This window comes from Spathaspora passalidarum (genome assembly GCF_000223485.1).
Source record: "Spathaspora passalidarum NRRL Y-27907 unplaced genomic scaffold SPAPAscaffold_1, whole genome shotgun sequence".
Classification (NCBI taxonomy): Eukaryota; Fungi; Ascomycota; class Pichiomycetes; order Serinales; family Debaryomycetaceae; genus Spathaspora; species Spathaspora passalidarum.
Genome location: NW_006767425.1, coordinates 2,155,663 through 2,181,281, shown reverse-complemented (window position 1 = coordinate 2,181,281; position 25,619 = coordinate 2,155,663). Strand labels below are relative to the sequence as shown.

The following is a 25,619-nucleotide window of genomic DNA, read 5'->3' as shown; positions in this document are numbered from 1 at the left end:
ATACACATCTTTACAACTTGCTTCCTACAAGGAACTGTAGCCAGGAGCTTCAAATTCGCCGGTGAAATCATTAAGAGCAGATATTGTCGTTATCCATCAAAACTTCGGTGTCAATTCAAGACAACCGTTGGCAAGGCCACAAATTACGAAGAAAGCTTATTGATGACTTGTATAAAACCTGGTATTTGGTTTCAAGAGAGAAAGAAACATTCTTGATCTGACTTGTATAAGAACAATTCTGAATTCAAGTCTTTCTACATTGAACTTAAATATGGTTTGATTGCTACCAATTGCATTGAAAAGTTCCCCAATTCCTAAATTGTTTTTCTAAATTTTTGACAACCACACAACAAAAACAACACATCTATGCAATACAACATAGGTAAGAACAATCTGAGAATTGCTTCAAACCTTATGCTTGCTGAACAAACTTGGGCATGAGATTTTGAAAGGCGAACTATTATCCAATAACTACATGGTTCATTAAAACCAACGAAATATTATAGTAATTGAAACATTTCAATCAAAATGAGCTTCAGGTTATTCATTTATTCCCTTGGAATCACTAGATAATATAAACAACATAAACAGCTTCAATATACAACTATTTACCATGGATTGTATAGCATCTCCCCTACTCTATTTCCGTGTCAAGCACACATTAACTCCATCCAAGTCTTGTCTTCGTATGGTAGCGATATAACTCACAAGTGCAAAAATTGACTGCGAAATCTTTGTACAATCGCAAAAGTTTAACTTTTTTATATTTTTAATCTGTACACTTGTTTCTTTCTGAAAATCACACATAAACTTCCAATTAATTGTTTATTTGTTTTTCCCCCAAGTGATTGACCATGAAATTTCATCATTTCGAACCCTATGGTCAACCAATTGGATTCCACAGACCGAAATTCTTTCTTAATAAGGATTTGAAGTCACAAACTCTTGAAGAGATTATTTCAAAATTGGATTCATCAACTTATGCAAACCCTCCTTTGAATAAGACTACCACTTCCCAATCCTTAACTGCTGACAATACTTCCACTGTTGAAACTTCTTCTAGTGAAACTGCTGCTGATGTTGGTGTTGATGATATTGTTGGCGCTGTTAAAGCTGCTGCTTGTGAATCTCAATTTACCATTAAACAATCCAAGCGTGCAAGATTTAAGAAATGGATGGAAAATGCCAAATCCAAAGGTTTTATTGTTGATGTTTCAAAAGATGCTGCTGTTGATTCTGGTTTCAATTCAAATTTAGTTGATTGTGTTTGTCCCTCAAAGGACACAAATACGATTGATGTTGCTCCTGCTAAAACACCAAATACAAATACTTCTGCTACTACCTCAATAAATACTGCTGCTACTATCTCAACAAATACTGCTGTTACTACCTCAACAAAGACTGCTGCTACTACCTCAACAAATACTACTGCTTCTATCTTAAGTCCAATTAATACTGATACTACCTCAAATATAAACACCGATGCTCCACCATCCACTTCTGTTAGTCCACCTCATTCAGTTGCTGGTTCCAAGCGTGCAAAAGTGAAAGGATGGTTTACAAAGATCATGTATGGGGATTCACAAACCAATATTTATGATGTTGGCTCAAATGAACTGGAAACTGATGACACCGATGTCAATGATAAAGTTATATTTATTGATTATTTTACTTCCACCTCAACTGATTCACAAAGTATTCATTCCAAGACTAATACTGCCCCATCAACCAGAATTTCTAAACGCGCCCAAGTAAAGCAATGGTTTAAAGGTTTCATCTACCCACAAACAGATGACTCTGATAATGAGCAAAGTAATATAGACTCTGCTTTAGCTGATACTGATGAAAAAGTTGATTCCAATTGTTTGGGTGCTGTTGGATGTTATTTAATTGAACCTTCTTGTGCAAACAACGATGTAAATTCTTTTACAAGTGTCCGCTGTCTTGTATCTGAACCTTCATATGCAGATAATTCAAATTCAATTGAATGTTCCTCCCCGGTTTATAGCAACATTGTTACGGACTATTCCACTTCTTTTTTTCAACAATTGAAGCATTGGTTTGTGAGATTAGTGTTTGGAAGAGAAATATTCCGCGATACGAATTCCATGGGCGTTCCCATTGATCGTGATTATCCTGATAATAATTCTGATTATTTTGACTACAATTCCTCTCAACCTAAAAATTCACTCAATGTGAACAACGAACTTACTTCAAACTATAACGGCACCTATGATAATGTTTGTGATCTTGCAATTGGTGGTGAAGATTCTGAATATCCTGATAATAATCCTGTTACTTTTGACAATGGCTCCTCTGGACTTGAAGTTGATTTTATTCAGCGTAAATTACACGTTGTTGAAGAATTAGATGAATCAGAAGGGTCTAAAACATTTGAAAGCTCCAATTTGAACCCAAATGTGATACCCACCTATAGTCCTTCAATTTCTTTCACGAAATGGAATTCCCTTTCAAAATCCAACCCAGTAACCGCTGAAACATTCATTTCTGTTGATAGTATTCAAACTCCAAATTTAGCAAGATCCAAGCCATTTTATTTTGTTCTGATGGATTCATCGAATAATTATAAAGCAAATCAAGAAAAGAGTTGTCTGTTTATGACCAAATATAAATCAAATCAAGAGCTATTATTTGGGGTTAGACTTTGCCTGTTTATGGCCAAAAATAAACCAAACCAAGGATTACTATTTGGGATTAAACCTTGTCTGCTTATGACTAAAATGATTTACAAAGGCAATAATAAACAATAGATTATTGACAACCCAATTGAAATTGATAAAACAATATCCACATATGATTAAAGATATGAATGAATATGTACCTATTTCGAGGTTCCGTTTAGTTCAAAAAAAACAAAGCTAAATCCCTTCACTTCGTCTTCAGATAATAATATCTATTCTGATTGCGAATGAATCTGTACTTATTCCGAGGATTTTGTGAATTTTATCCCTAAACTTTCAATCATCAAGTTCAATATTATCACCTACATTAATCATGGTGAAATAGTGAATGAGTTAGTACCTGCTTCGAGGTCCGTTTAGTTCCAATCTAAACCCCTTCAACTTCATCTTCAGATAAATCTCCTGATTATGAACAAGCTTGTACCAATTTCGTGATGAAAGTTAATGATATTACATAATCCTTAAATTCGATATTAAATTTCATTGTGGTTAATTGTTTCCTTTATTACATGGATCTCAAGGTTCAAACAGGTATTAGCTCCAGCTTCAAGTTATTCTTGTCTTACATTTTGTTTTACAATATCTAAATTATGACGCTGGTTGATTTGGTATTTTCCCTTCATTTGTTAATATGATGGTTGGTCTTTGTTTGGACAACAGTATTTATTATCTTCATCATAGAGGGTAATATCTTTGGTTAACGTATCTTCTGTTTTGATTTTGGTGTTTGGTCTTCGGTTTAATTGGTTGTTTCGTTTCAGTATAATTGGTCTTTTTGCTATTTTTGGTATTTGGTAGTAACAGTTTTAAAAATTTAATATATCCTCTAAACTTTAGCTGTAGTTGAACTTGACTCTGTGAACCAACCCCAGGGGAAATATGAAATAATACTTTACTTCTAAATCATCTCATTAATGATATATTAAAAAAATAATATGTACGTATATATTCTTATGTGCAGCTTAACACTTTCCTTTCATGGAAAAATCAGCAACTATAGGTCTATGATCACTTACATAAATCCCATCAAACTTTGAATGCAACATTCCATACCCAGTCAATCGTAAATCAATCTTATTTTCTGGTGAATTTGGATTCAAGGTACTACATTTAGGATCCATATCAATCTTACTGGTATATTTAGGGGCGAAAATATAATCAATATTCTGCCCACCTTCAACCAAAACCTCGCCTTCAAATCCTGTAACTGTAGACCTCAAATGACCATATCTATTAAAAGGGGTGGTTAATCTTGCCAGATCTGCCATGTGTTGACGTAATAATTGGTATGCATCATGTTTTGGCTCGCTATTTAAATCCCCAACAATGAAACTTGGCCATTGGTTTATTTGTGCAATTCGTTCAAGAATTAAGTTGGCTGAACCTAATTGGGAATTTATTCCAATGTGATCAAAATGAGTATTGAAAACATTGATATAATTATTTGTAGCTTTATGCTTTAATGTAACATATGAGACAATTCTAAGATACGTAGCGTCCCAGCCTTCAATTGACATTCTCGGATTCTTATGGTTTAACCACATTGTATCACTGTAAACTAAATCCCATTCACTTTTACGGTAAATTATGGCAACAAATTCACCAATCTCTTCACCATCAATTCTTCCTGCTCCATAATAATCCCAATCATCAGAATATCTATTTAGTTCCTTGATGATATCCAACATTTGATACTTGTACACTTCTTGCAATGCGATAATAGTATTAGGAACAGTTGCATGGAAGTTTATTGAGGCAGTGAGAGGACGATAACGTTGTGACCATTCATGCTCACCAGGAACAAGAACATGATTTCCTCCATTCTTGATATTATGCGAGTATATTCTAAACTTCAAGGGGGTTATAGATATTTTCTTGAAGTTTTGGGGGATATCTTCTGGTAAAGGAGGCTCATCCTTTAATACTGGTTTTAAACGCAACTGCTTATTTGTAGGCACGCCAACCAAAACCTTTTGCTTTTTAGAATACTCTAAAGAGTCCGAAATGACTTCCTTTTCAGCTGGGGAAATACGTTCAACATCTCCAAGGAACCCATGAGGATTTTCAGGGTCAAATTTGACTTCCTTTTCATCTTCTCCAATTGCATCAATGTCAAATAAATCAAACTCATCTTCATGGTCTTCATCTGCAGTATCAAGCTTCCCTTTGCTTAACTTATTATTCTTTCTAGGAGTACCAACTTCTTGTTCTTCTTCTTCTTCCTCTTCCTCGTACTGTTCAGTTGCACCACTCTCATCCTCTTCATCTTCCATTCCTAAAGGATTTATCTTTAATTTTTGTAATTTCGAGTTCGTCTTGGATTCATATCCGAATTCCTCAGTACTGTTAGCCTGTTTGAGGTCATCTATCGTATCTGAATCAACATCTGGATCAACTTCTGGGTCATCCACGGCCTTAGGTTTAGCATTAACCTTCATTTTCTTGGGTACTGCTGGCTTTCCTTTGGAACCCATCTTAGTATTAGCCGTTTGTTGACGCATACTTCCTTTCTTGTTTGATGTACTGGATTCATCAACACTAGCTTGTTTCAGCTTGGCATCTTTCTTCCTTGATGTGTTAGCATTACCACCCGTTTTTTTCTGCTTAACTCCTGTCTTCTTTGAACCCTTGGTAGTTTTTCTAGTTTTTGGCTTATCTAAAAGTTCTTTCTCCAAACTCATGCCCTTATCATTGCTAAACTGAGGCATGTATTTATCTAAATCATGATTCAACTTGTTTTTGTTAATGAAGAATAAAAACGTCAGAATAAGAACTAATGTAACTATTAGGATACGCGTACGCCTTCCTTGACGAGTCATCTTTGATCTGTATGCTAAACGGCTATTAGGTAAATCAATTGATGTGTAGTTTGTTTTTTTTTTTATCCCCCTTTTTCTAACGAGGCTCAGAAAAATTGGATCCTGGGCGAGATCTTTCTAACCAGAACACAACATCCAACAAACAAGGTCATAAAACACAAACAACTTTCTGCTGTTATCTTTTTTTGTAATAATGTGTAATCAAGGAGTATAGTCTGTGGAGAAAAGCTTCTTATCGGTCTGTTAAGGTAACTACCTCATAAATCCATTTAATTTTCAGGAATTTTATGGTAATTTGTATTAAAAATTTACCAAAAACGTTTGATTTTATGAAGCGATAAGAAAATCCTTAAAACATCTTAAAATAACCTACTAATTACCCTGAAATGCCACTTTAATAAAAAAAGAACATAAAATGCTTTAAAATTTGTCAAATAAGGACCCGCTATAGCCTTTAACACTGCCAATTATGTTGGTTGCAAAAAATGTAAGCACAATCAATTTTATGAAGGTCATTCCCACACAACTAAAATTATGATAATGGTATATCTCCAAATCTATTTAAACAGACAATATATACAAAGTTTTACTAACTAAATTCAAGTGCCAACTTGTATAGTCTTCTAAAGAGGCAAAGTTTGAAAACTAATCACGTGCAATATAATCACATGCTTAAGCTTCAACCTGTTGAAAATAGCAAAATGTTTGAAATAAAAACAGGTTGTATAGTGTAGTGGTTATCACTTTCGGTTTTGATCCGAACAACCCCGGTTCGAATCCGGGTACGACCTTTATTTTTAACAAAACGCATGGGATCTTGATTTTTGTTTTTTTCTTCCACTGTGTGAGCCTCATCAAAAGCATTGAAAAATTTTTTTTTTGAAGGTTAACTAGACAAATCTAAATTACTTAACTAAACACAACTACAATGTCTGTAATTGGTATAACATTCGGTAACTCTACCTCATCCATTGCTGTTGCCACTCAAGATGGTAAAGTCGATGTGATTGCTAACCCAGATGGTGATCGTTTCATTCCATCCGCCTTATCCTATGTTGGTGGTGATGAATACCACGGTACCCAAGCTGAAGCCAGATTAATCAGAAACCCAGATAGCACAATTGTTAATTTCAGAGATTTCATTGGTAAGCAATTTGATGAAGTTGATACTACTGCTGCTCATCAAGTTGGTGCCAAGGCCGTCAAGGGTCCACAAGGTGAAGTTGCCTACGAAATTACTAAAAATGGAAACCCTGAAACTGTTACCGTTCATGAAATTGCTAAGAGACATTTCATTAATTTGAAATTGGCTGCTGAAGATTTCACCGGTAAGGACGTTGAAGGTGTTGTTTTAACTGTTCCTACCAACTTCACTGAACATCAAAGAGAAGAATTAACCAAGATTGCTGAAGATGCTGGATTAAAGACTTTACAATTGATTAACGAACCAACTGCTGCTTTATTAGCTCACTTATCCACTGAAGAAGAAAAGTTGGCACAAGATAAATTATATGTTGTCGCTGATTTCGGGGGTATCAGATCTGATGCTGCTGTTATCTCAGCCAGAGGTGGTATCTTAACCATCTTGGCCACTGCTCATGAATTCGGATTAGGTGGTGACAAATTAGATGCTGCTTTATCTGAATACTTTGCCAAGGAATTCGAAAAGAAGTACAAGGCTAACCCAAGATCCAATGCCAGATCAATTGCTAAGTTAAAGGCTGAATCCATTGTTGTCAAGAAGACTTTATCTAATGTCCAAAGTTCCACTTGTTCCATTGAATCCTTAGCTGAAGGTTTCGATTTCCACACCAGTATCAACAGATTGAGATATGAATTGGCTGCCAGACAACCATTATCTGAAATGACCGCCTTTGTCGAAAAAGTCATCAAGAAGGCCGAATTAGATCCATTGGATGTTGATGAAGTTTTGTTAGTTGGTGGTGCTGCCAACACTCCAAAGTTAGCTACCAACATTTCTTACTTATTCCCAGAATCAACTAAGATCGTTGCCCCATCTTTAGATTCAAAGGCTTTGGATCCATCAGAATTAGTTGTCCGTGGTGCTGCTTTACAAGCCTCATTAGTTGAACAATTTGACGAATCAGAAATCAAGGAATCATTACAACCAATTGTTGTCAATACTCAACACTTGAGTAAGCCAATTGGTATCAAGGATGCCGAAGGTAACTTCCACTCTATTTTAGTTGCCGAAACCGCCTACCCAATCAAGAAGTCCATTGAAGTTACCAACGGTGAATCTACTTCTGTTGTTGTTGAATTATACGAAGGTAAGAGAACTATCAAGGAAACCGTTATCGAACCAGAAGCAGCTGATGCAGAAGACTCTGAAGAAGAAGATTCTGATGAGGAACCAGAAATCAAGAGAGAAGTTGTTTATGAAGCTGGTGACTTATTAGCTGAATTGACATTAAAGAACTTGAAACCAAATGCTAAATTAGAAGTTATCATCAACATCACTCAAAACGGTGTTTTACATTTATCTGGTAGAGAATTAAAACAAGGTGCTATTGCCATCAAGGGTGAAGTTCAACCATCAGCCTAGAGGAGGTTTATAGAACGTAGATGCTTTTAAATTTTAATCTATAGTAACTTAGTTATAGCCAGTTGTTGTAGAATTTTTGACTGACTAGTCCAGCCGCGCTTGTTCATGCAGAGAATCTTTCCGTGCCGTCGGGTACCACGTACAGCGGCCGGCAGATCGGTGATACTGCGGATCCCCCCCCTCTCTACCTCCCTCTCCCCCCACCACCCAGCAGCAAAAAAAAAGTTTATCCCACGTCAGCCATATAATATTTTTTTTGTTGGGGGACAAACTGAATCAAACGAGCAAACAAAGCCAACCACATCTTGCATTTACAACCGCACCCATAGAAATAACATCCCCCCCCCTCTCTAGCCATACATTTTCAAAATGGGGAAGAAGAAACAAGAAATGGCTCAAGTGTACAATGGTACTTCCAATGAGTTCATTTTCGGAGAGCAAGGTGGCAAAGGTAAGAATTTGTCATCGTTCTTGAAAAACTTATCCTTGACTGGAAGTTCCACTTTATCTCACTCTAGTTCAGCAAGAGACAGTGTCGAGGAAACAAACAGCCAAATATATGGAAGTTTAGGATATGCCAATAGCACTAGTTCCTTAAATAGTAGCGGGAACTTGTTTAATCCCAAACGTCCCACCAATACTCAAAGGACTGTGTCAGTGGGCTCTGGACTTCCACATACTTCCACTGGTTTGGGACTGGGGTTTCCTGAAAGAATGACCCCTGTAAGTGGTGGAAGTGGAGGTAAGATATCTCCATACAGTTCACATAAGCAATCTCAACCACGCCGTTCAAGATCAATGTCGAGGTATACCGATTTGGATGATGATTGGGATGCAGATTTACAAGAGGTTTCTTCTCCCAAGAAAGAATTGACCAAGCTTGACACAGAAGAATCCTCAAGAACGAGTCTTAATGCGCAAACTAGTCCTATGTTGGATTCATTATATCCTGATTTAATGTTACCAAGTGGAAATGGAGTTAGTGCTGCCAGTAAACCACCAAAGGAATCACTTGACTTTGAAGACATGCAAACTAAAATGGAAATTAATAAACTCAACTTGTTGAATAGTAAATATGCAAAATTCAGAAAAGTTTTGACTTCTGATAACAACATTAATTTGCAAGATTTAAGAAAATTAGCATGGAATGGGATTCCCAATGAATTACGTGCAGTTTCATGGTTATTGTTGTTAGGATATTTACCTACCAACAAGTCCAGACAAAGCTCGACATTAAAGAGGAAAAGGCAAGAATATTTAGAAGGATTGGACAGTGTCACAATTGAATTTCACGATGATCCTCCTGATAACGAATCCACCACATCTTTGTCTAACGCAAATAGAGATAAAATGTTGTATCATCAAATTAAGATTGATGTCAAAAGAACAAACCCAACATTGAAATTATATTCATACACCGCCACACAGATGTCACTTCGAAAAATCTTATATCTTTGGGCAGTAAGACATCCAGCAAGTGGATATGTTCAAGGTATAAATGATTTGTGCACGCCCTTCTATCAAATCTTTTTGAATAATTATATTTGGCAATTACAAAGAAAGCAACAACTATTACAACGACAACACAAGCTGAATAATAGTAGCACTGGTAGCCTCCCTGAAGATGATGATATGGATTTGTACATTCCAGGCTATTTAGCTCTGGAGGAAGAAGACGATCCAGAAGAACTAAAACTTTTACAAGATCCTCAGTTACCACAATATACTTTGGATAACTTTGATACGTCATGGTTATCCCCTAGGATTACTGCAATTATTGAGGCAGATACTTATTGGTGTTTATCGAGATTGTTGGAGAATATTACTGATAACTATATTCATGAACAACCAGGTATCATAAGACAAGTTAATGAATTAAGGAATTTGATTTCTAAAATTGACCATGAATTGATTAAGCATTTTGACAGTGAAGGAGTTGAATTTATTCAATTTTCCTTCAGATGGATGAATTGTTTATTAATGAGAGAATTACCAATCCAATTAATCATCAGAATGTGGGATACTTACTTATCGGAGACTCCATTAGGATTCAATACTTTTCATACCTATGTCTGTGCGGCTTTTTTGATCAAGTTTAGCGGTGATTTGAAAGCCAAGGATTTTCAGGAAATTTTATTGTTTCTTCAGAATCCCCCAACTTCAAGGTGGAAAGAGAAAGATGTGGAATTGATGTTGAGTGAAGCATTCATTTGGCAAAGTTTATACAAGAATGCTTCTGCTCATTTGAGGTAGAATGTCATATATATATATATATATATATATATATATATAAATAAATTAATATCAACTAATTGAAAGATTGATTTTGTGTAGTCGAAGCAAACAAAAAGACTAGTTATAGGTGCTAGGCAGATTGGCCATTGAAAGGTAGTATTAAAAGACACTTAAGCTTCTTCAAGTTAATCAATTCTACGAAATGCAGAAGTGAAAGCGTTCTTCCCCGCATTATGTGCAGCAAAAAAACGTCGTGTAACAGCCAATTTTTCTAGTATAAAGATGGTGGCTGCAAACAGTCTCAGGAAATTTTGCCGCTTACTCTTTTTTTACCAAATTAATTCATTATTTGAAGTCACAAAGCAATTTTGATCAGATTTGTCTTCAGATATGTTTGTAATTGGTTTACAGTTAAGTAAGTGTAAGTTGTTTATCAACCGCTCAACCTCCAAGGTTACAATTCGTTGTCCAAAGTTCTTAAGACCTGTTGTTCAATATTTATATGAAAAGTTCCAAAGAGGTGAACGCATTGATGCTATGTTGATGACTCCTATTAGTGATGGAGTTTCTGAAGTATCATATTCTTCTCCTGTTGTCAACAAATCCGCAAAGTCTTCAAAGTCTTCAAAATCTCCAATGTCTCCTGAATCTCCTGAATCCCCTGAATCTCCATCCATCACTTTTAGATCCATTATTTGGTCAAAACTTTCCAGTGTTTGCAAATTTGTCACTAATTTGTTTAAGAAGTCTGAAAATTCCCCTATCAATGTTAACGAGTCAAACAATCCAACTAATCCTATTGTTTCATTTGTTGTTAAAGCAGCCGCCAAGGTGTCCAGATCAGTTTTTACCTTTCTTGAAAAACTCGGCGCTAACATTTATCCATCCTCAATCCAATGCTTTTTCAACAGATTAAATTCCCAATTTAAAGAAAAGCTTGGTTTGGGTTACAAAGAGAGATACAAGGACTTATCATTAGAAAATGTTAACCTTATTAATAGTTTAGTTGATGCCGAAGAAGAATTAAAGAAGTTGAAATCAGAAAATGGTGCTTTATTAGATAAGCTTAAAGCTGAAACATTGGACTTGAACAAACAATTGAATGATTCCGAATCTAAATTCCAGAAATTTAAAGCTGTCAAGTCGGTGTTAATTCAAAAGTTAAATGGAGAAATATCAGAATTGAAGAAACAATTAAATCACAAAGAAGCAGTTATGGACAAGTGCAAAGCTGACAAGTTTAAGCCCGAGAAGCAGAAATTATTAAAGAAGTTTAACACTGAAAAGCAGGCATTATTAAAAAAGTTTGACGCCGAAAGATTAGACTTAAAGGAACAACTCAGTAAGGCTGAAGATGAATTAGTGATGGTGACAACAGAAAACACAGAATTGATGAAAAAGTATCATGATTTAGAATTAGAATTGCATGCCTTAGAATTAGCCAATCCTCCCCCTGAGGATCCTGAAGAAAAAAAGTTCAAGAAGGGTCGTTGGGGAAAGAATAGAAATAAAAAATTTTTGGCATCCATTGAAGATGAGGAGGAGAAGGAGGAGGAGCTATGGTGAAGGCACTATTTGTTGTTCACTTTTGTTTCGTTGTTGGTTTTATGTTTGGTGTTTTGGTCTCGGTGTTTCATGTTAATTTCCCATGCTATTACTTTCCTACCTATTAAATTCCAAAAAATAAAAAAAGTAGTAGTACAATTTGCATCCAGGTTATAGGCATCATATTTTTGCAGCAAAGTTAAGTACAAAAGATTTTCCAGCAATCATCCAAAAATGTTTAAATTGTTTATCCCAAGGTATTTTCGTTGTTAATTCCAATAACCCACACATATAAGTGCTGTTGATAATTCACTCATGCTAGAAGGCGGAACGAGTTACTAATTTCGATGAATCTGAATTTAGTCCCACAAAAGGCTAATTCTGTTAGTTTAATTGCAAATCAATTAACTGGATTCGTTAAGTTTAAGTCCCATAAAGACTTGGATGAATTAGGCGCTCCGAGGGATTTTAATGAATATAGTCATTAAATATCCCTTAACTTCTGACCTCATATATTAGTTTGAAAGTGTATTAGAAATAGTTAATCTTGTTGGTTGTTGAGTATTGGTTTTTGGTTTCGATGCTAATGGTATATTGGTTTATTATCTTATGGTGCTGGTTTTGCTATAACCTGAAATAATCTCTAGAACTTTTTTTAGACTTCTGAGAACTTTAAACATTTAACTAATAAGTGTAGGATTTTACTCTAGTTGGTACCGTAATCTTGGAATTGACGGCTTAGCTCTGAAGCCTTTTTGCAGCTATTCTTTTTTTTCATTTGTTCAATTTATGTGAATATTTTAGACCTTTGGTAGGTGCTTTACACATCATTTATGTTGCAAACAAAATATCCAATCTCTACAAATATCTTCTAGTCATATTTTGTAATTGATATCTATGTTAAACAACAATTGTGTTTATAAAGTGGTCTAGTTTTGTGTGTTCTTCTGGCTACGCCCGCGTGTTCTTGCCCCACGCCATAATAATTTTTTTTTGTTGTCTGTCCGAAGTCAAATTTAATTCTGATTTAATTTTTTTTCCTTCTATCTAATCTTTACTTCACTTCTGCCTAAACCGCCAGTGAAATTTCGTCATTGAAAAATTAATATATTTCCCATCATCTCTTCTTTCTTTTCTTTACCAATTTTACTCCCTGGTCTTTAATCAATTCAAAAAATAAACTATAGACAATGTCAGACTCTGCAGCCGCTAAGCCAGCCGGTAGAACAATCTTAGCCTCCACTATCGCTAAACCATACATAGAAGAAGTCACCAAAGGTGTACAAGCATTAGACTTTACTCCTAAATTAGTTGGTCTCTTAGCCAACGATGACCCAGCTGCTCAGATGTATGCTAGTTGGACAGGGAAAACCTGTGAATCATTGGGGTTCCATTATGAAGTAGTCAATGTTAATAAGAACGACTTGGAAGCTACCTTGATTAGAGCCAACAAAGATCCTAGTATCCATGGTATTATGGTATATTTCCCAGTGTTTGGAGACAAACAAGATCAATATTTACAACAATTAATTGCTCCAGAAAAAGATGTCGAAGGATTAAACTTTTTGTACTACCATAACTTGTATCATAATGTTAGATTCTTGGATCCACCTCATAACCAACAAAAATCAATTTTACCATGCACACCTTTAGCTATGGTTAAAATCTTAGAGTATTTGGGAGTTTACAATACAATTTTACATTATGGAAACAGATTATACGGTAAGAAGGTTCTCGTTGTCAACAGATCGGAAATTGTTGGTCGTCCCTTAGCTGCGTTGTTAGCTAACGACGGTGCTACTGTATATTCAGTAGATATAAATAATGTTCAGCAATTCACCAGAGGTGATGATTTACTGGAACACAGACATAAAGTGATTGACTTGGACCCAAGTGAAGCTTCCCTTGAAAAGTTGGTGCCAACTTGTGATGTGATTATCACTGGTGTGCCTTCAGATAGCTACAAATTCCCTACTGAATTAGTACGTCATGGTACTGTTGTTATAAATTTCTCAAGTTCCAAGAATTTCAATGATGACATCAAATTGAAAGCTGGTTTGTACGTTCCTTCCATTGGGAAAGTTACCATTGCAATCCTTTTAAGAAACTTATTGAGACTTATCGACAATGAAAGAATTAGAAAAGAAAAGACAGCTGCTGAGGCTGCATCATCATAATAAGCTATCACATATCTGCAAAAGACATATACAGGCTATTCTTGTATGTATCACTTGAACAAAGCTCATCGGAGACCCCGGACTTTTAGAATTGTTCTTTTTTGTTTTTGTATCACGTGAATATACACTTATATGCAGTTCCAGAGAAGAGCCACCATTTTTGTTTTATTTTATTTTATTTTTTTTTTTGGGTTTTTAGGCGGCTTTGGCATGCCCGTTTTTTTTCTGATTCTTTTTTCTGGTATAGAGTCAGAAAATTTTTTGATCCCTTCTGACTCTTTTACTTGACTTTTAGAGAGGTAGCCTAGCTTTGATAGAGTGCAATAGTGGGAATAACTGATAACAAAGAGATATCCTCGAGGGAAACGAATATTTTGGAAGTGGTAACCAAGTCGTCACACGATAAGAGGGTCATCACATAAGTTTACACGAGAAATTTAAGTGCCATTGATACAATTGCTGTATTTATTTCTAGCTCTTTATTCCTATATACTATTTGAATTGATTTGCAAGACATCGGACTGAAAAGAGAAAACCGTCAGAAAAATAAGCGAGAGAAAAAGATATCATGAACGACAGTGCAAACGATACAGAATCATCCATCTCGTCAGTAGCCCTGAAGAAAAGAGTAGTGCCCATTGATCCACTTGCCATTACTGAATCCCTTGGGTTCCAAACTTTTAGAAAAGGGCCAAGAAAACCATGGACTAAAGAGGAAGACCAGCTCCTTGCCCAACTTATTCAAAACCAGTACATTTCAGATGGCAAGGTTGACGTTGATAAAGTCAACTGGGACATTCTAGCCCAGAAAATAACACCTGATGGTTCCAGAAAGGGTAAAGATTGCAGAAAACGTTGGTGTAACTCGTTAGATCCTAGTTTACGAAAGGGAAAATGGACTCCTGAAGAAGATGAAAAGTTATTAAAGGCGTATGAAACATACGGTGCCAGTTGGTTAAGAGTAGCTTCGGAAATCCCAGGAAGAACTGATGATCAATGTGCCAAAAGATATATAGAAGTATTGGATCCAAAGACTAAAGACAGACTAAAACCATGGAGTCAAGAAGAAGATTTGAAATTGATCCACCAAGTTAAACAACATGGTACTAAATGGAGAACTATATCCCAAGATTTTGAAGGAAGACCCTCATTAACTTGTCGTAACCGTTGGAGAAAGATTGTCACCGAAGTAGTTAGAGGAAAAGCCAGCCCTGTTATTAAGAATGCAGTGGATGCTATAACTGACGGGAACTCTACCCTTTTGGATAGTTTAACTAAACAGCAAGAAGAGTTGACCAAAAACAGTAAAGACAGTAATAGTCCAGCAGGCGATCAAAAACGAAAACGCTCTACCAAACTGATAGATGATCATCAAGATATACGGCAGCGCCAGGACTCAAATCAGCCATTACAACCAGTACCGGTCAGACCAAGCAGATCAGCCATATCCCGACCGGCAAATAGTGAAGTGGAATGGAGATACACCCTAGCCAATGGCGAAAGTGAGAGTGAGTTATCAGATTTACCTCATAATAGGCTTTTCAATAATGAAAATGGTGGAGTAATCAAGAATCAAGAATTGGTTCAATATTTAATCTCATATGCAAAGAACCACGGGTTGGAAATCACAGTCCATCAACATATCCACCATCATTATTCTCCACAATATGCTCTTCCACATCCAGCGGGAGATCATTCGGAATATTTACAACGTAGCAACAGTAACTTCACAGCTGAGGATAGAAGAAGTGCAGGCAGTACACCGGGAACCAACAATTCGGGATACTATTTAGAACCCGAAGAACAAGTTTCCAGATATCAACACTTCAACTACTTACCACCGTTAACTGAAGTTCCTCGATTAGGTTCATCACAATCTAGAAATGGTAGTTCGAAAACTGGATCAACCCACCATCACCATCATCATCATCACCATCATCACCATACGACTACTAATGTCGCACTTGAGCAATCACTGAATGCTAGAAAGAATGAGATCGATGGTAGAGAATCTGACTTAATGAAGTTGTTGAATACTAATGACCAAGTACAACTGCAACAACAAGAATTCAGAAGAGAAGCCACACCAATTTCCAATCCAATGACTCCATTAACTCAAGCAGTAGAATTAGTTGCAGCAGTGGAAGAAGGCCGTTTAGGTAAAAAGAGAATGAATGGAACCACATCAGAATCAAACCCTTCGAAAAAGGCAAGAAACGGTGATGTAGACATACCAAGTGAGGATGAAGAAGGATTAGACTTTTGGGAGCAAATGAGAAACCTCACTGGTATGAACAATAGCTATTCACAAGCTGCTAGCTATAGAAATGACACTGCCAACAATGCTAGTCAAAATAATTTTACTCTGAAACCAGTTTCTCAACACCATCCATTGCATTATTACGGCAACACACCAGGAACACCTAATGGAGGATACCACCAGTCTACTACGACTCATAATAACACGAACACTAAATCCAAGCAGCAACAGGAAGATGATGATGACGACGATGAGGATGACGAAGAAGATGAGATAGAAGAAGAAAATATTGCCCGAGAATTAGCTGAAGGTGTCGATCAAGAAACATTGAATTCATATGGATTGTACTATAACGTATACACTAGAGAAGGATCTACATTCCCTGATGTACAACCATCACAGCAACCTAAACCTCAACCTAGAGGTGCAGTATATGATCAATGGGGAGGAGGGTTTGGTATCATTCCATTCAATCCATCGTAGATACTTCAAATAGATTAAATATATTCAAGTTGTAAATTATTTATCTTCCTCGATGTCGTAGAAATATCCAATTGGGACCTACATTGAAAGCTCTAACCTTTTCAAAACTGGTAGGAATATAATCAACGCTAACTATCTTTATCGGATACTTGCATAGATCCAATTCAACAAGCCCGAAATCATAACTGAGCATGGAGCGGGAGAAACCTCAGATTTAACTTCGAGATGCAATTCACACGTGGATATATTTATAGAAGATTAGATGGAATGATCCAATCATCCGGTGCAAAACTACCTTTAACTCATCAACTTTACAAATTCTATCGCGATACTTTTCAATTAAAGCCATCACAAAATTGAAATCTCGGTCTTTCTAACCAAGGATTAATTTGCAAGAAATAAGTTCAGGGAGACTATTCATAAATAGGGACATTATAGATATACCATGAAATTCGATCAAAAGAATCCTCTTATAACCAGTTGCGCAGATACTATCCCTTCAGTCAGAGGAATTGAAAATAAATCAAAGTCCGGCGGTGCTGCAATGGCGAACAGAGGAATAAATTAGACAACCAATAAGATAACTAGATGGAACCAAGTTGATGATTCGCACTAGAATATCTTCAGAAGAAATGGAAAATGGTCTATAGGAAAGTTGACCAGCCATTCACCTTGGTCAACGGGAATACTTGGTTATTATGGACAAGTTCGGTATATTAAATGAACTTTGTTTTATAGAAAACGAGATATAATCCGTATGGTCATTATAATGCAAAGAACGTGCCCTTAGGTATCTTTTTATTCCAAGTTTATGCAAAACTTATTTTGGAAAGAAATGTATGAGGTTAGTTAGCATCGTGTCTTATAATGGTGATAATAACACGTGATCTATATATTGATTCGTTTAATTATAAAGTAACCTGATTGTTCCAACGTTCCAAAGTAGCTAAAAATAAACAATGGAATTATAACTTGAACTATTGTGAAGTTATTGTTTTAGATAATACTTAACCAGGCAATAAACGATGTGATAGGTTTTCCACTGCAGCATTAGATTAGCAAGTAACATGCGACAGATCATTTTCTGATGTAATGTTGTATAGTCAACTATCTTCTCGCTCATTCTGAAGGAGTTCAAGTAGTCTAGACTGTTTGATGGAGGCATAATTCTACTGAAAACTCCTGCCTATGTTCTAAATATTTTCAAGCAAGCATGTGTCAGTTTCGGCTAATCCCCTAAATTATTTTGGTTGTCATTTGAACCTACCATCCGCACGCCCCCGCATTTAATTGTTCTAACCAAGGGAGAGAAGTAAGCATACCAAAACACACACACATAACCACATTTGAAGAATTTGCTCTGTTCAACCACTCCATTCTCATGATTGAAGCTACAATATAAAGAACTATAAGAAGAAAAAAAAATCAGTAATTTAATTTTATAGCACCATCACTAATTAGAGCAATTAATAACATATCTAGCAATTACAACGACTTAGGCGAGCCAACAGAAAATACGAGAATTTTTACCATGAGCACAAGCAAAATTCTTGGTGAGACAAAATTTGGTAGCACAAAACTTTAAGCAACTTTCCTAACCCTCACGCCAAAAAAAAAAAAAGAGAGACAAAAAAAAAAATATAAAACAATTAAAGTTTTGAGATTAAGTGTTGCCCACCATTCCAGTTGATAGAGTAGCCAAACCAAGAAATATTTCAGAATCTTAGAATTATATAGAACACTAAGATCGCCCAATAATAATTAACAACACCAACTCACTTTCTTATTGTCTAATCAAGGAATCGTTTGTATATGACTGCCTCCATATGAAGTAGAAAAAAAAATCATACATTATGTCGTCTGATCAGCAACAACACGTTATACATGGTGCTTCTAAACCGAGTAGACCGAATCAAGATACATCAACTACAAATGCTTCAGCTTCCAATATCGACACCACCACTGCCAACTCGCCGAACGGATCACATAACACCAGTATTGGAAAAAATACAATTGGTACTTCCGATGCTAATAAATTAATTAAGCCACAGTTAAATTTTGACAACACAAGTGCAACTTCAACCACTCCAGCAACACCTGCACTTGCAACAAACAACTCCACTGCAGTAAATAATGCATCAATCATATCGAAACCCGAAGAAGTTATAGCGAAAACAGGTCCTTTTAAGCTTCCAAAAGAGGTCCTCATGTCTTCAACTGATGTTGCTAAAGATAGTTCAAAAAATTCCAATATAATTTCTCATACTGCCAGCCATACCAACATAGGTTCTGTTTCTACAGGAGTTTTAAACAATCCTACAATAAGCACTTCGAATATCATTAATCCTTCTACTACAATTCATACCAATTCCCCTAATTCCAATATTATAAACACAGCAACCACATCAAATAATCCAGTCATTACAACGTCTACTAATGCATCTCTCAATACTTCACCACCAGTTATTCCTGCTCCAGCAGTTACTCCTGCATTACAATCGCCATCAGTAATGAATAAAAACACCATTTCCAACATAAATAAGACCTTGAAGGCAAAACAGAAAGTGATTCAATCTCCTCATTCGAAAAACCCAACATTAATTTCAAACATCCTCAGTTCTAAGCCTCAAACTCCAGTTTTCCAAACCAATGGAGTAAATGCTCCTGTTTCATCTAATATTAGCACAGTTGAACTGGAATCTTCACATGCGCCTCCTCCTCCTCCGCCACCACCAACAAATATTGGCAAGAGTGCTAGTACCCATTCAAATTTTTCTGTTGCTACATCTACGGCAACCCCTATCATTCAAGTTGGTGCAAATTCTGCTGCTAGTTCTGCAACCTATCCACCAAGTAGCAACAATGAAAATGCAGTCAATGAGCACGCACTTGTTCCTGTTCAATCAACAACACAATCGCTGGTACCACCACCTATAGTCCTGAATGCAACACCCACGTATTTCACTTTACATCCTAATAATTCTGGAACTAACCAAGCAATCTTCCCAAACGCCAATCTACCAAATACTCCTACCATTCCTACAACTTCAAATTTGGTATTACCACAACAATTACCACCTCCGCCACCTCCAACGCCCGGATTGACCACTAATGAACCCGATTCTAACACAAAAAAAGGCAAACACAAGAAGATATCCAAGCAAAGTTCAGCAAGAACAGACTTTTTTGCGGCCAAATTGGCTAGTGCAGTTGATGATGTTGAAAGCAGCGACAGTGATGAAACTTTTGTCTATGAAAATAACAACAATGATTTCGATACTTTAAGTAATGCCAATATTGAAAATGCTAGTATTGCCGGCAGTATTGTACCCCAGGTTCATCGTACTCCTTCCATCATTGATGGCCATGTGGAACATCAACAATCACTTGAGTTTCCTTTGAACAAAACATTCAGAGGAGCTGGTGCTGGTACTCCAACTGGACTTCAAAAGCCACCATCTTTATCAAATTCATTTAGCAGTAATCATGATATCGATTTGAGCATGACAGATAGACGTCCGGGTCAAGGGCGGACTTACTCTGTTGATGGAGCTAGCACGGGTGTGGCAGGATTAATCACAGGAGGTGCCGCACCACTAACCAATAATGGAGCATCAACACCTGCTCCCGCATATATGCTGAGGTTACCATCTACTGATAGATCAATTAATCAATCCCCAATGAGTCCATTTGGAGATGCCGATAATCGACTGGGATTAGGAGTAGTGGAAGGACAGAGAAATTTTAGTGTTACTAATTCGATTAGCCAACCATATAATGATGACACTTATTCCTATAATGAAATTGAAGATGATATGATAGATGATGAAATGTCCGCTGATGGAGATTATTTCAAAGGAAACAACACAGCAAATACTACTCTTATAGCGCCTCAGAGTTCACGTCAGACTCTTAATCAGCAGCAGCAACAACAACAACAACAGCAGCAGCAACAAGTGCCACAACTTCAGAATCAACATTTGCAAACAGTGGTGAATTCTGGTGTTGCCAGCTCTATTTCCAGTAAGAATACTTCAAAGAAGAACTACAAATCATCAAATTCGTCTTCAAAGCTAAGATCTACCACTTCAAAGTTATTTGACAAGAAAGGTTCTCAACCAAGGAGATATAGTACTATTCCCGATGATTTTGATATTGAAGATTTTGATGATGAATTAATTTACTACGACAACAACATTGGATTTCCTTATAATAATAACGTGAATGAAAATACTGCATTATTGAACCCAGCAAGTGGCCATCATAGAATACCACATTACCGTTCTTTGAACTTGAATTTCCCTAATCTGAAACGTCAACAGGCATTGAAAAGTAAACGTTATTTATCAAGTGGACAGCCTTTACTTTCAGAGAACCATTCCGAAGCTGCATCAATTCATAATGCCCACAGTGCTAATGCTGATAATGATAACAGTGGATTATCAGGACTTGGTAATCCCAACAATAGCAGATTCCCATTTCCATACCTGCCACAACAACAACAACATCAACAACAACAGCAGCAGCAGCCTAACTACTATTATGACTATGATGAATTTGATCAAGAATCCCACGGTTATGATCCAGCATTTGATTTACCCGATTTAAATATGAATAGGAAGATATCACGAAGCTTTGGAAACAAACCAAATGGAAGGTTTACTTCTGGTCAATTTATGATGCCTAAGAAGCAACCAACTAGTGACATCCATCATCGTGTCAATTGTATCAAGTCATTTTTGTATACCATGATTTTCATATTTGTAATTTTAACCATTGGATTTGTCTTAGGATTTGTGTTGGCCACAACTAAGGATCTTACTGATGTTACAATTAGTTCGATTGAAAACCCAATTGTCAGTCAAGATGAATTGGTATTTAATATTGTTGTGGATGCATTTAATCCTGGCTGGTTTTCGGTCGATATAGAAGATGTTGAGTTGGATATTTTTGCCCGGAGTGGGTATTTACCAGATGATGATCAAGCACGTAAACATGATTTATTTGAATCTACAGGTAATAATTCATTGTTTGAAATCGAGGATTCGTCAGGTAAAGTAGAAACAGTAAAGTTAGGTACCATTAACAAACTTGAGTCCATTATGAATTTCAAAGGAGGATTTTTCTCGCGAGAACCTTCGAGTCAAAAGGGTGAGATTAAATTGTTGAACCCAGGGAAGAATTTGACATCAGTTGCTCTCGATCTGGGTAAAAAAGATAATAGTACCGAGCCAGACAATTCCAAGAAATGGGAAATTATATGTCAAAATCCATTCGATTTAATCATTTCTGGGGTTCTTAAGTATGATTTACCAATGGCTAGAAATACAAAATCGGTGGTGGTTCGCAAAACGGGATATATTGATCCTACGCTATTCTTATAGGTATTTTTATATAAAAATATATAATTAAAAGGTCAGACTAAGCAAACTTAATCATTAAAAATCTTTTGGTATAGTGAATTACAATTAGGCAATTGACGAAGACTGAGTCTGACTTTATGTGGGTAAGGTTCGAACGAAGTGGCTCTAGGATTCAGATTATTCTCAAACGGATTTAACCCCATTAATTGTCCTGATTCAGGTGGTCCAATTTCAAATAATAACATTATTCGACAAGTAACCATGTAGAGTTCCTTAAATGCCAAATTATAACCTGAACACATTCTAGAACCAGCCCCAAATGCAAAATGATGATTAATTCCTTGTGTAACTAATCCCAGTTCAGAATCAATCCAACGTTCAGGTATAAATTCATAAGGTAAGTTGAACTGGGTAGGATCATGATTCCCGGCGAAGGCATTCATAAATAAATGCGTACCTGGAGGTATTGTAGCATTTTCGTGGACTATAGGTTTAGTAGTAACACGAGGAAGACTTAACGGAAGCACTGTAAAATGACGAAGCGTTTCCAATACTAGAGCCTGTACATATTGAACATCCATTGAATCTTGGCCCAGTTGTTCCCATGCTAGTATAAGGTTGCCATTAGATTTTTGAAGGATTTCTCCAAGTGCTTTATTTTGTAGTCTCGAGCCAAAAGCTGGTTGAGAAAGAACGCCCATTAGATAGTTCAAGTTCAAGGGAGTATTGTCTAGACCAGCACTGACAAATGTTAGACATATGGAATGGATTTCAGCTTCAGTTAACACGGGAGATTGTCGGAGAATCATTGTCCCAACTATACTATTGATTGAGTCTTCATCATCGTGGTCTATTCCATGCAAAAGTCTATCAAATAGTTTCTTCATGTATACATTCCTTCTTTCTCCACACATCCTTGCAAATTTAGTATTAGTCCAGAATGGAACGTATCTTAGTAACCAGATTGAATCTTGTAAATTAGAAATTGGAGATCTTAATTGAATGATCTTGCTTTCAACATCAATAATTTCTTTACATAATTCAGAATCAACCCCATAACAATCCAATTTAATCCCATATGCCATGAAAACACTACTTCTTAGCGCAAACATTTGGAAAAAAGGCATCAAATCCATGTCAATACTCGGAGTTCCTATTTTCCTATAATTGATTATAGCCTGAAACATATGTTTTATCTCTGAATCTATGGTACCCAGCATATTATCAACAGCACGTTTATTCAAGTGTTGTGATATAGCCTTCTTCTTTCTCTTGTAAGTTAGCCCAGCTGGTGTTGAACCAACTGTAAATCCCTGGGTTGCAGAAACAATACCATGAAAGATATAACTTAATGGACGTGAATTATTAGGACATGAATGCTGAATCCATAGTGATACTATATCAGCAAATGAATTAACCACAATAATTCGTTTATTGCCTAGTCTGATCTGGAATATTTGTTGATTGTATTGTTGTGCCCATTTCATATAAACCAAAGCAGGGTTGTCTAATACTTGATAAAGATTACCCACAATGGGGAGTGCACCAGGTATTGAGAATATTCCCGGAACTTCAATTGGGGATGTGATGAAATAATCAATTAATAACCATGTCGCCACGATTGTAATTACCAACATTATTGGATTTGTAATGATTGAATAAAAGAAGTGATAGTAATGTGCCATGTTTTTTAGGTATATAAACCATATTGATGTGGGTGTTATTTGATCAAGTAAGTTGATCAGCAATGTTTCTAGCAATTTTAATAGTGTTTTGTATAGCTTAGTGTTGACTATTCAACTCTTGTTTAAAGTACAAAGTTGCAAAAACCTGATCTAATGTTGCAAAAAGGATATGCTTCGAGTTACAGAAAAAAAAAATAAAAAGCCTCAAAAAATACAAAAATCGGCACGGATTTTAAAATTTCCAGCGGCTGGAAAAAAAAAAGTACAAGATGATGATGCATTTATTATAATGATATACACTACACCATTGCTTCCTTGTCTCTACCGATATCTTGGTCCTTGTAGAAATCATGCTCTTGTTCTCTTCTAGCAGTTTCAGTCTCTTCAGCAATCAATTCATCAATATCGTAGTCATACTTATTTGGATCGGTATCGATATCAAGTTTCTCTTTTCTTCTCCTTAATCCCGCACTATCACCTTGGTTTAAATGAATCTTAATTGGCATATCTTCAGAAGTAACTTGAAGCTTTTCCTTAAGCGCAGATGCTCGAGCTTTTAATGAATGATCTTCTTCGTCTTTGGATTCAATTTCATCAGGTGGAACATATCCGAATTGATCAACAGGCACATCTGCGGCGGCGGTCCTTTTCTGTTTTTGGTTTTGTTTGTCTTTGGCACGTCTATGAGTATCAATCTCGACTTTGGTAAGTCCAGATACGTATGGAAGGAGAAGCACAAATGCAACTAATATAAATCCTACTATTAAGATTGTAAAGAACATGATGATTCGATTTCTGGGAGAACCCTGGTAGTAGCCACAGTCTACTAAGTTTTTTTTTTTTTTTTTTTGGAGATCGTTTGACAGATTTTTTGGCTCGCCCCAATGATCAACTGGGGATTTGAAAAAAATCATCAGGCGATTATCACGGAGATTGAAAAGAACTAGAAATTGTTCACCTTCTTTCTACTAAGACAGTATTCAAGTATGATTGCATGCGTTAGATCCTTAGGAACACGTATGGTTGTTCCTATAGCTAGAAGAAGCTTAGTTGTAACTCCTAAATTTATTGCACCAAAAACTGTGGCATTGCCATTCGTCTCAAGACAAATCACTAGAAACTATTCGTTAAGTACAGAAGGAGAAGAAATCAGCAATAAAATTGATGACATTACCGACAATGAATACAACAAGTTATCTGGAGATTATCTCGAAGGAATAGCTGATTCATTGGAAGAATTAAGTGAAGATTATGAACAAGTTGATGCCGAATTGAACCATGGAGTACTTACGTTAATCTTACCACCTCATGGAACTTATGTCATTAATAAACAACCACCAAATAAACAAATCTGGCTTAGCAGTCCTATAAGTGGTCCAAAGAGATATGATTTAATAGATGGCAAATGGAAAACATTAAGAGATGGTTCTTTACTAACCGAACTTTTGGAAGATGAAGTTTCAAGCGCCCTTGGAACTGAATTCAAATTTGAAGGTATTGATAGTTAAGTAAGATAGGCATATAACATGTAGATAGATATAAACAGCGCAAATTCTTAAGTATGATTTTCTAAGGCAAATCCCGCAACGTAGCAAAAAAAATACCGTGACCGTTTTGCCGTGAGGCTGAAGACAGTGTACACAACGCTTGAGTGATCACAGTTTTATTTTCCAGGTCAGCTTCTCCTCGTACTAGCTTGCTTTTTCGTGATCTGGTTATATTTCCAATTCAACGTGGCTATTTTTTTTTTCCTATACCTTCGTCATACTTCAGATTCCCATTGT

The 25,619-nt window shown here is 36.2% G+C and overlaps 12 protein-coding genes across 12 annotated transcripts; 8 read left to right on the top strand and 4 right to left on the bottom strand. All coding sequences in view use genetic code 12, as the record gives it.

The window, feature by feature from the left end:
* Positions 1-854: 854 nt before the first annotated feature.
* Positions 855-3,510, top strand: SPAPADRAFT_64731 (uncharacterized protein; the record flags this gene model as incomplete). The annotated part of the gene is made up of 1 exon (XM_007372986.1): positions 855-3,510. The coding sequence occupies one exon, from the start codon at positions 855-857 to the stop codon at positions 2,769-2,771; it is 1,917 nt and encodes a 638-aa protein (XP_007373048.1).
* Positions 3,511-3,606: 96 nt separating this feature from the next.
* Positions 3,607-4,689, bottom strand: SPAPADRAFT_147093 (uncharacterized protein; the record flags this gene model as incomplete). The annotated part of the gene is made up of 1 exon (XM_007372985.1): positions 3,607-4,689. The coding sequence occupies one exon, from the start codon at positions 4,388-4,390 to the stop codon at positions 3,665-3,667; it is 726 nt and encodes a 241-aa protein (XP_007373047.1).
* Positions 4,690-6,417: 1,728 nt separating this feature from the next.
* SSZ1 (Ssz1p) lies at positions 6,418-8,145 on the top strand (the record flags this gene model as incomplete). The annotated part of the gene is made up of 1 exon (XM_007372984.1): positions 6,418-8,145. The coding sequence occupies one exon, from the start codon at positions 6,450-6,452 to the stop codon at positions 8,085-8,087; it is 1,638 nt and encodes a 545-aa protein (XP_007373046.1).
* Positions 8,146-8,402: 257 nt separating this feature from the next.
* GYP1 (Gyp1p) lies at positions 8,403-10,340 on the top strand (the record flags this gene model as incomplete). Its single annotated transcript, XM_007372983.1, has 1 exon — positions 8,403-10,340. The coding sequence occupies one exon, from the start codon at positions 8,457-8,459 to the stop codon at positions 10,338-10,340; it is 1,884 nt and encodes a 627-aa protein (XP_007373045.1).
* A 225-nt stretch (positions 10,341-10,565) lies between these two features.
* Positions 10,566-11,888, top strand: SPAPADRAFT_64727 (coiled-coil domain-containing protein; the record flags this gene model as incomplete). Its single annotated transcript, XM_007372982.1, has 1 exon — positions 10,566-11,888. The coding sequence occupies one exon, from the start codon at positions 10,713-10,715 to the stop codon at positions 11,886-11,888; it is 1,176 nt and encodes a 391-aa protein (XP_007373044.1).
* A 1,169-nt stretch (positions 11,889-13,057) lies between these two features.
* On the top strand, positions 13,058-14,044 carry SPAPADRAFT_58844 (methylenetetrahydrofolate dehydrogenase (NAD(+)); the record flags this gene model as incomplete). The annotated part of the gene is made up of 1 exon (XM_007372981.1): positions 13,058-14,044. The coding sequence occupies one exon, from the start codon at positions 13,058-13,060 to the stop codon at positions 14,042-14,044; it is 987 nt and encodes a 328-aa protein (XP_007373043.1).
* A 568-nt stretch (positions 14,045-14,612) lies between these two features.
* BAS1 (Myb-related transcription factor BAS1) lies at positions 14,613-17,074 on the top strand (the record flags this gene model as incomplete). The annotated part of the gene is made up of 1 exon (XM_007372980.1): positions 14,613-17,074. The coding sequence occupies one exon, from the start codon at positions 14,613-14,615 to the stop codon at positions 16,785-16,787; it is 2,175 nt and encodes a 724-aa protein (XP_007373042.1).
* A 545-nt stretch (positions 17,075-17,619) lies between these two features.
* On the bottom strand, positions 17,620-18,030 carry SPAPADRAFT_58843 (uncharacterized protein; the record flags this gene model as incomplete). The annotated part of the gene is made up of 1 exon (XM_007372979.1): positions 17,620-18,030. The coding sequence occupies one exon, from the start codon at positions 17,950-17,952 to the stop codon at positions 17,776-17,778; it is 177 nt and encodes a 58-aa protein (XP_007373041.1).
* A 1,267-nt stretch (positions 18,031-19,297) lies between these two features.
* On the top strand, positions 19,298-22,626 carry VAC7 (Vac7p; the record flags this gene model as incomplete). The annotated part of the gene is made up of 4 exons (XM_007372978.1): positions 19,298-19,441; positions 19,538-19,640; positions 19,926-20,348; positions 20,400-22,626. 4 exons carry the CDS (start codon positions 19,298-19,300, stop codon positions 22,169-22,171), a joined length of 2,442 nt encoding a protein of 813 aa, XP_007373040.1.
* On the bottom strand, positions 22,219-23,787 carry SPAPADRAFT_48604 (uncharacterized protein; the record flags this gene model as incomplete). The annotated part of the gene is made up of 1 exon (XM_007372977.1): positions 22,219-23,787. One exon carries the CDS (start codon positions 23,785-23,787, stop codon positions 22,219-22,221), a length of 1,569 nt encoding a protein of 522 aa, XP_007373039.1.
* Positions 23,788-24,099: 312 nt separating this feature from the next.
* SPAPADRAFT_58842 (uncharacterized protein) lies at positions 24,100-24,643 on the bottom strand (the record flags this gene model as incomplete). The annotated part of the gene is made up of 1 exon (XM_007372976.1): positions 24,100-24,643. The coding sequence occupies one exon, from the start codon at positions 24,615-24,617 to the stop codon at positions 24,135-24,137; it is 483 nt and encodes a 160-aa protein (XP_007373038.1).
* A 144-nt stretch (positions 24,644-24,787) lies between these two features.
* YFH1 (ferroxidase) lies at positions 24,788-25,539 on the top strand (the record flags this gene model as incomplete). Its single annotated transcript, XM_007372975.1, has 1 exon — positions 24,788-25,539. The coding sequence occupies one exon, from the start codon at positions 24,822-24,824 to the stop codon at positions 25,341-25,343; it is 522 nt and encodes a 173-aa protein (XP_007373037.1).
* Between the last annotated feature and the right edge of the window lie 80 nt (positions 25,540-25,619).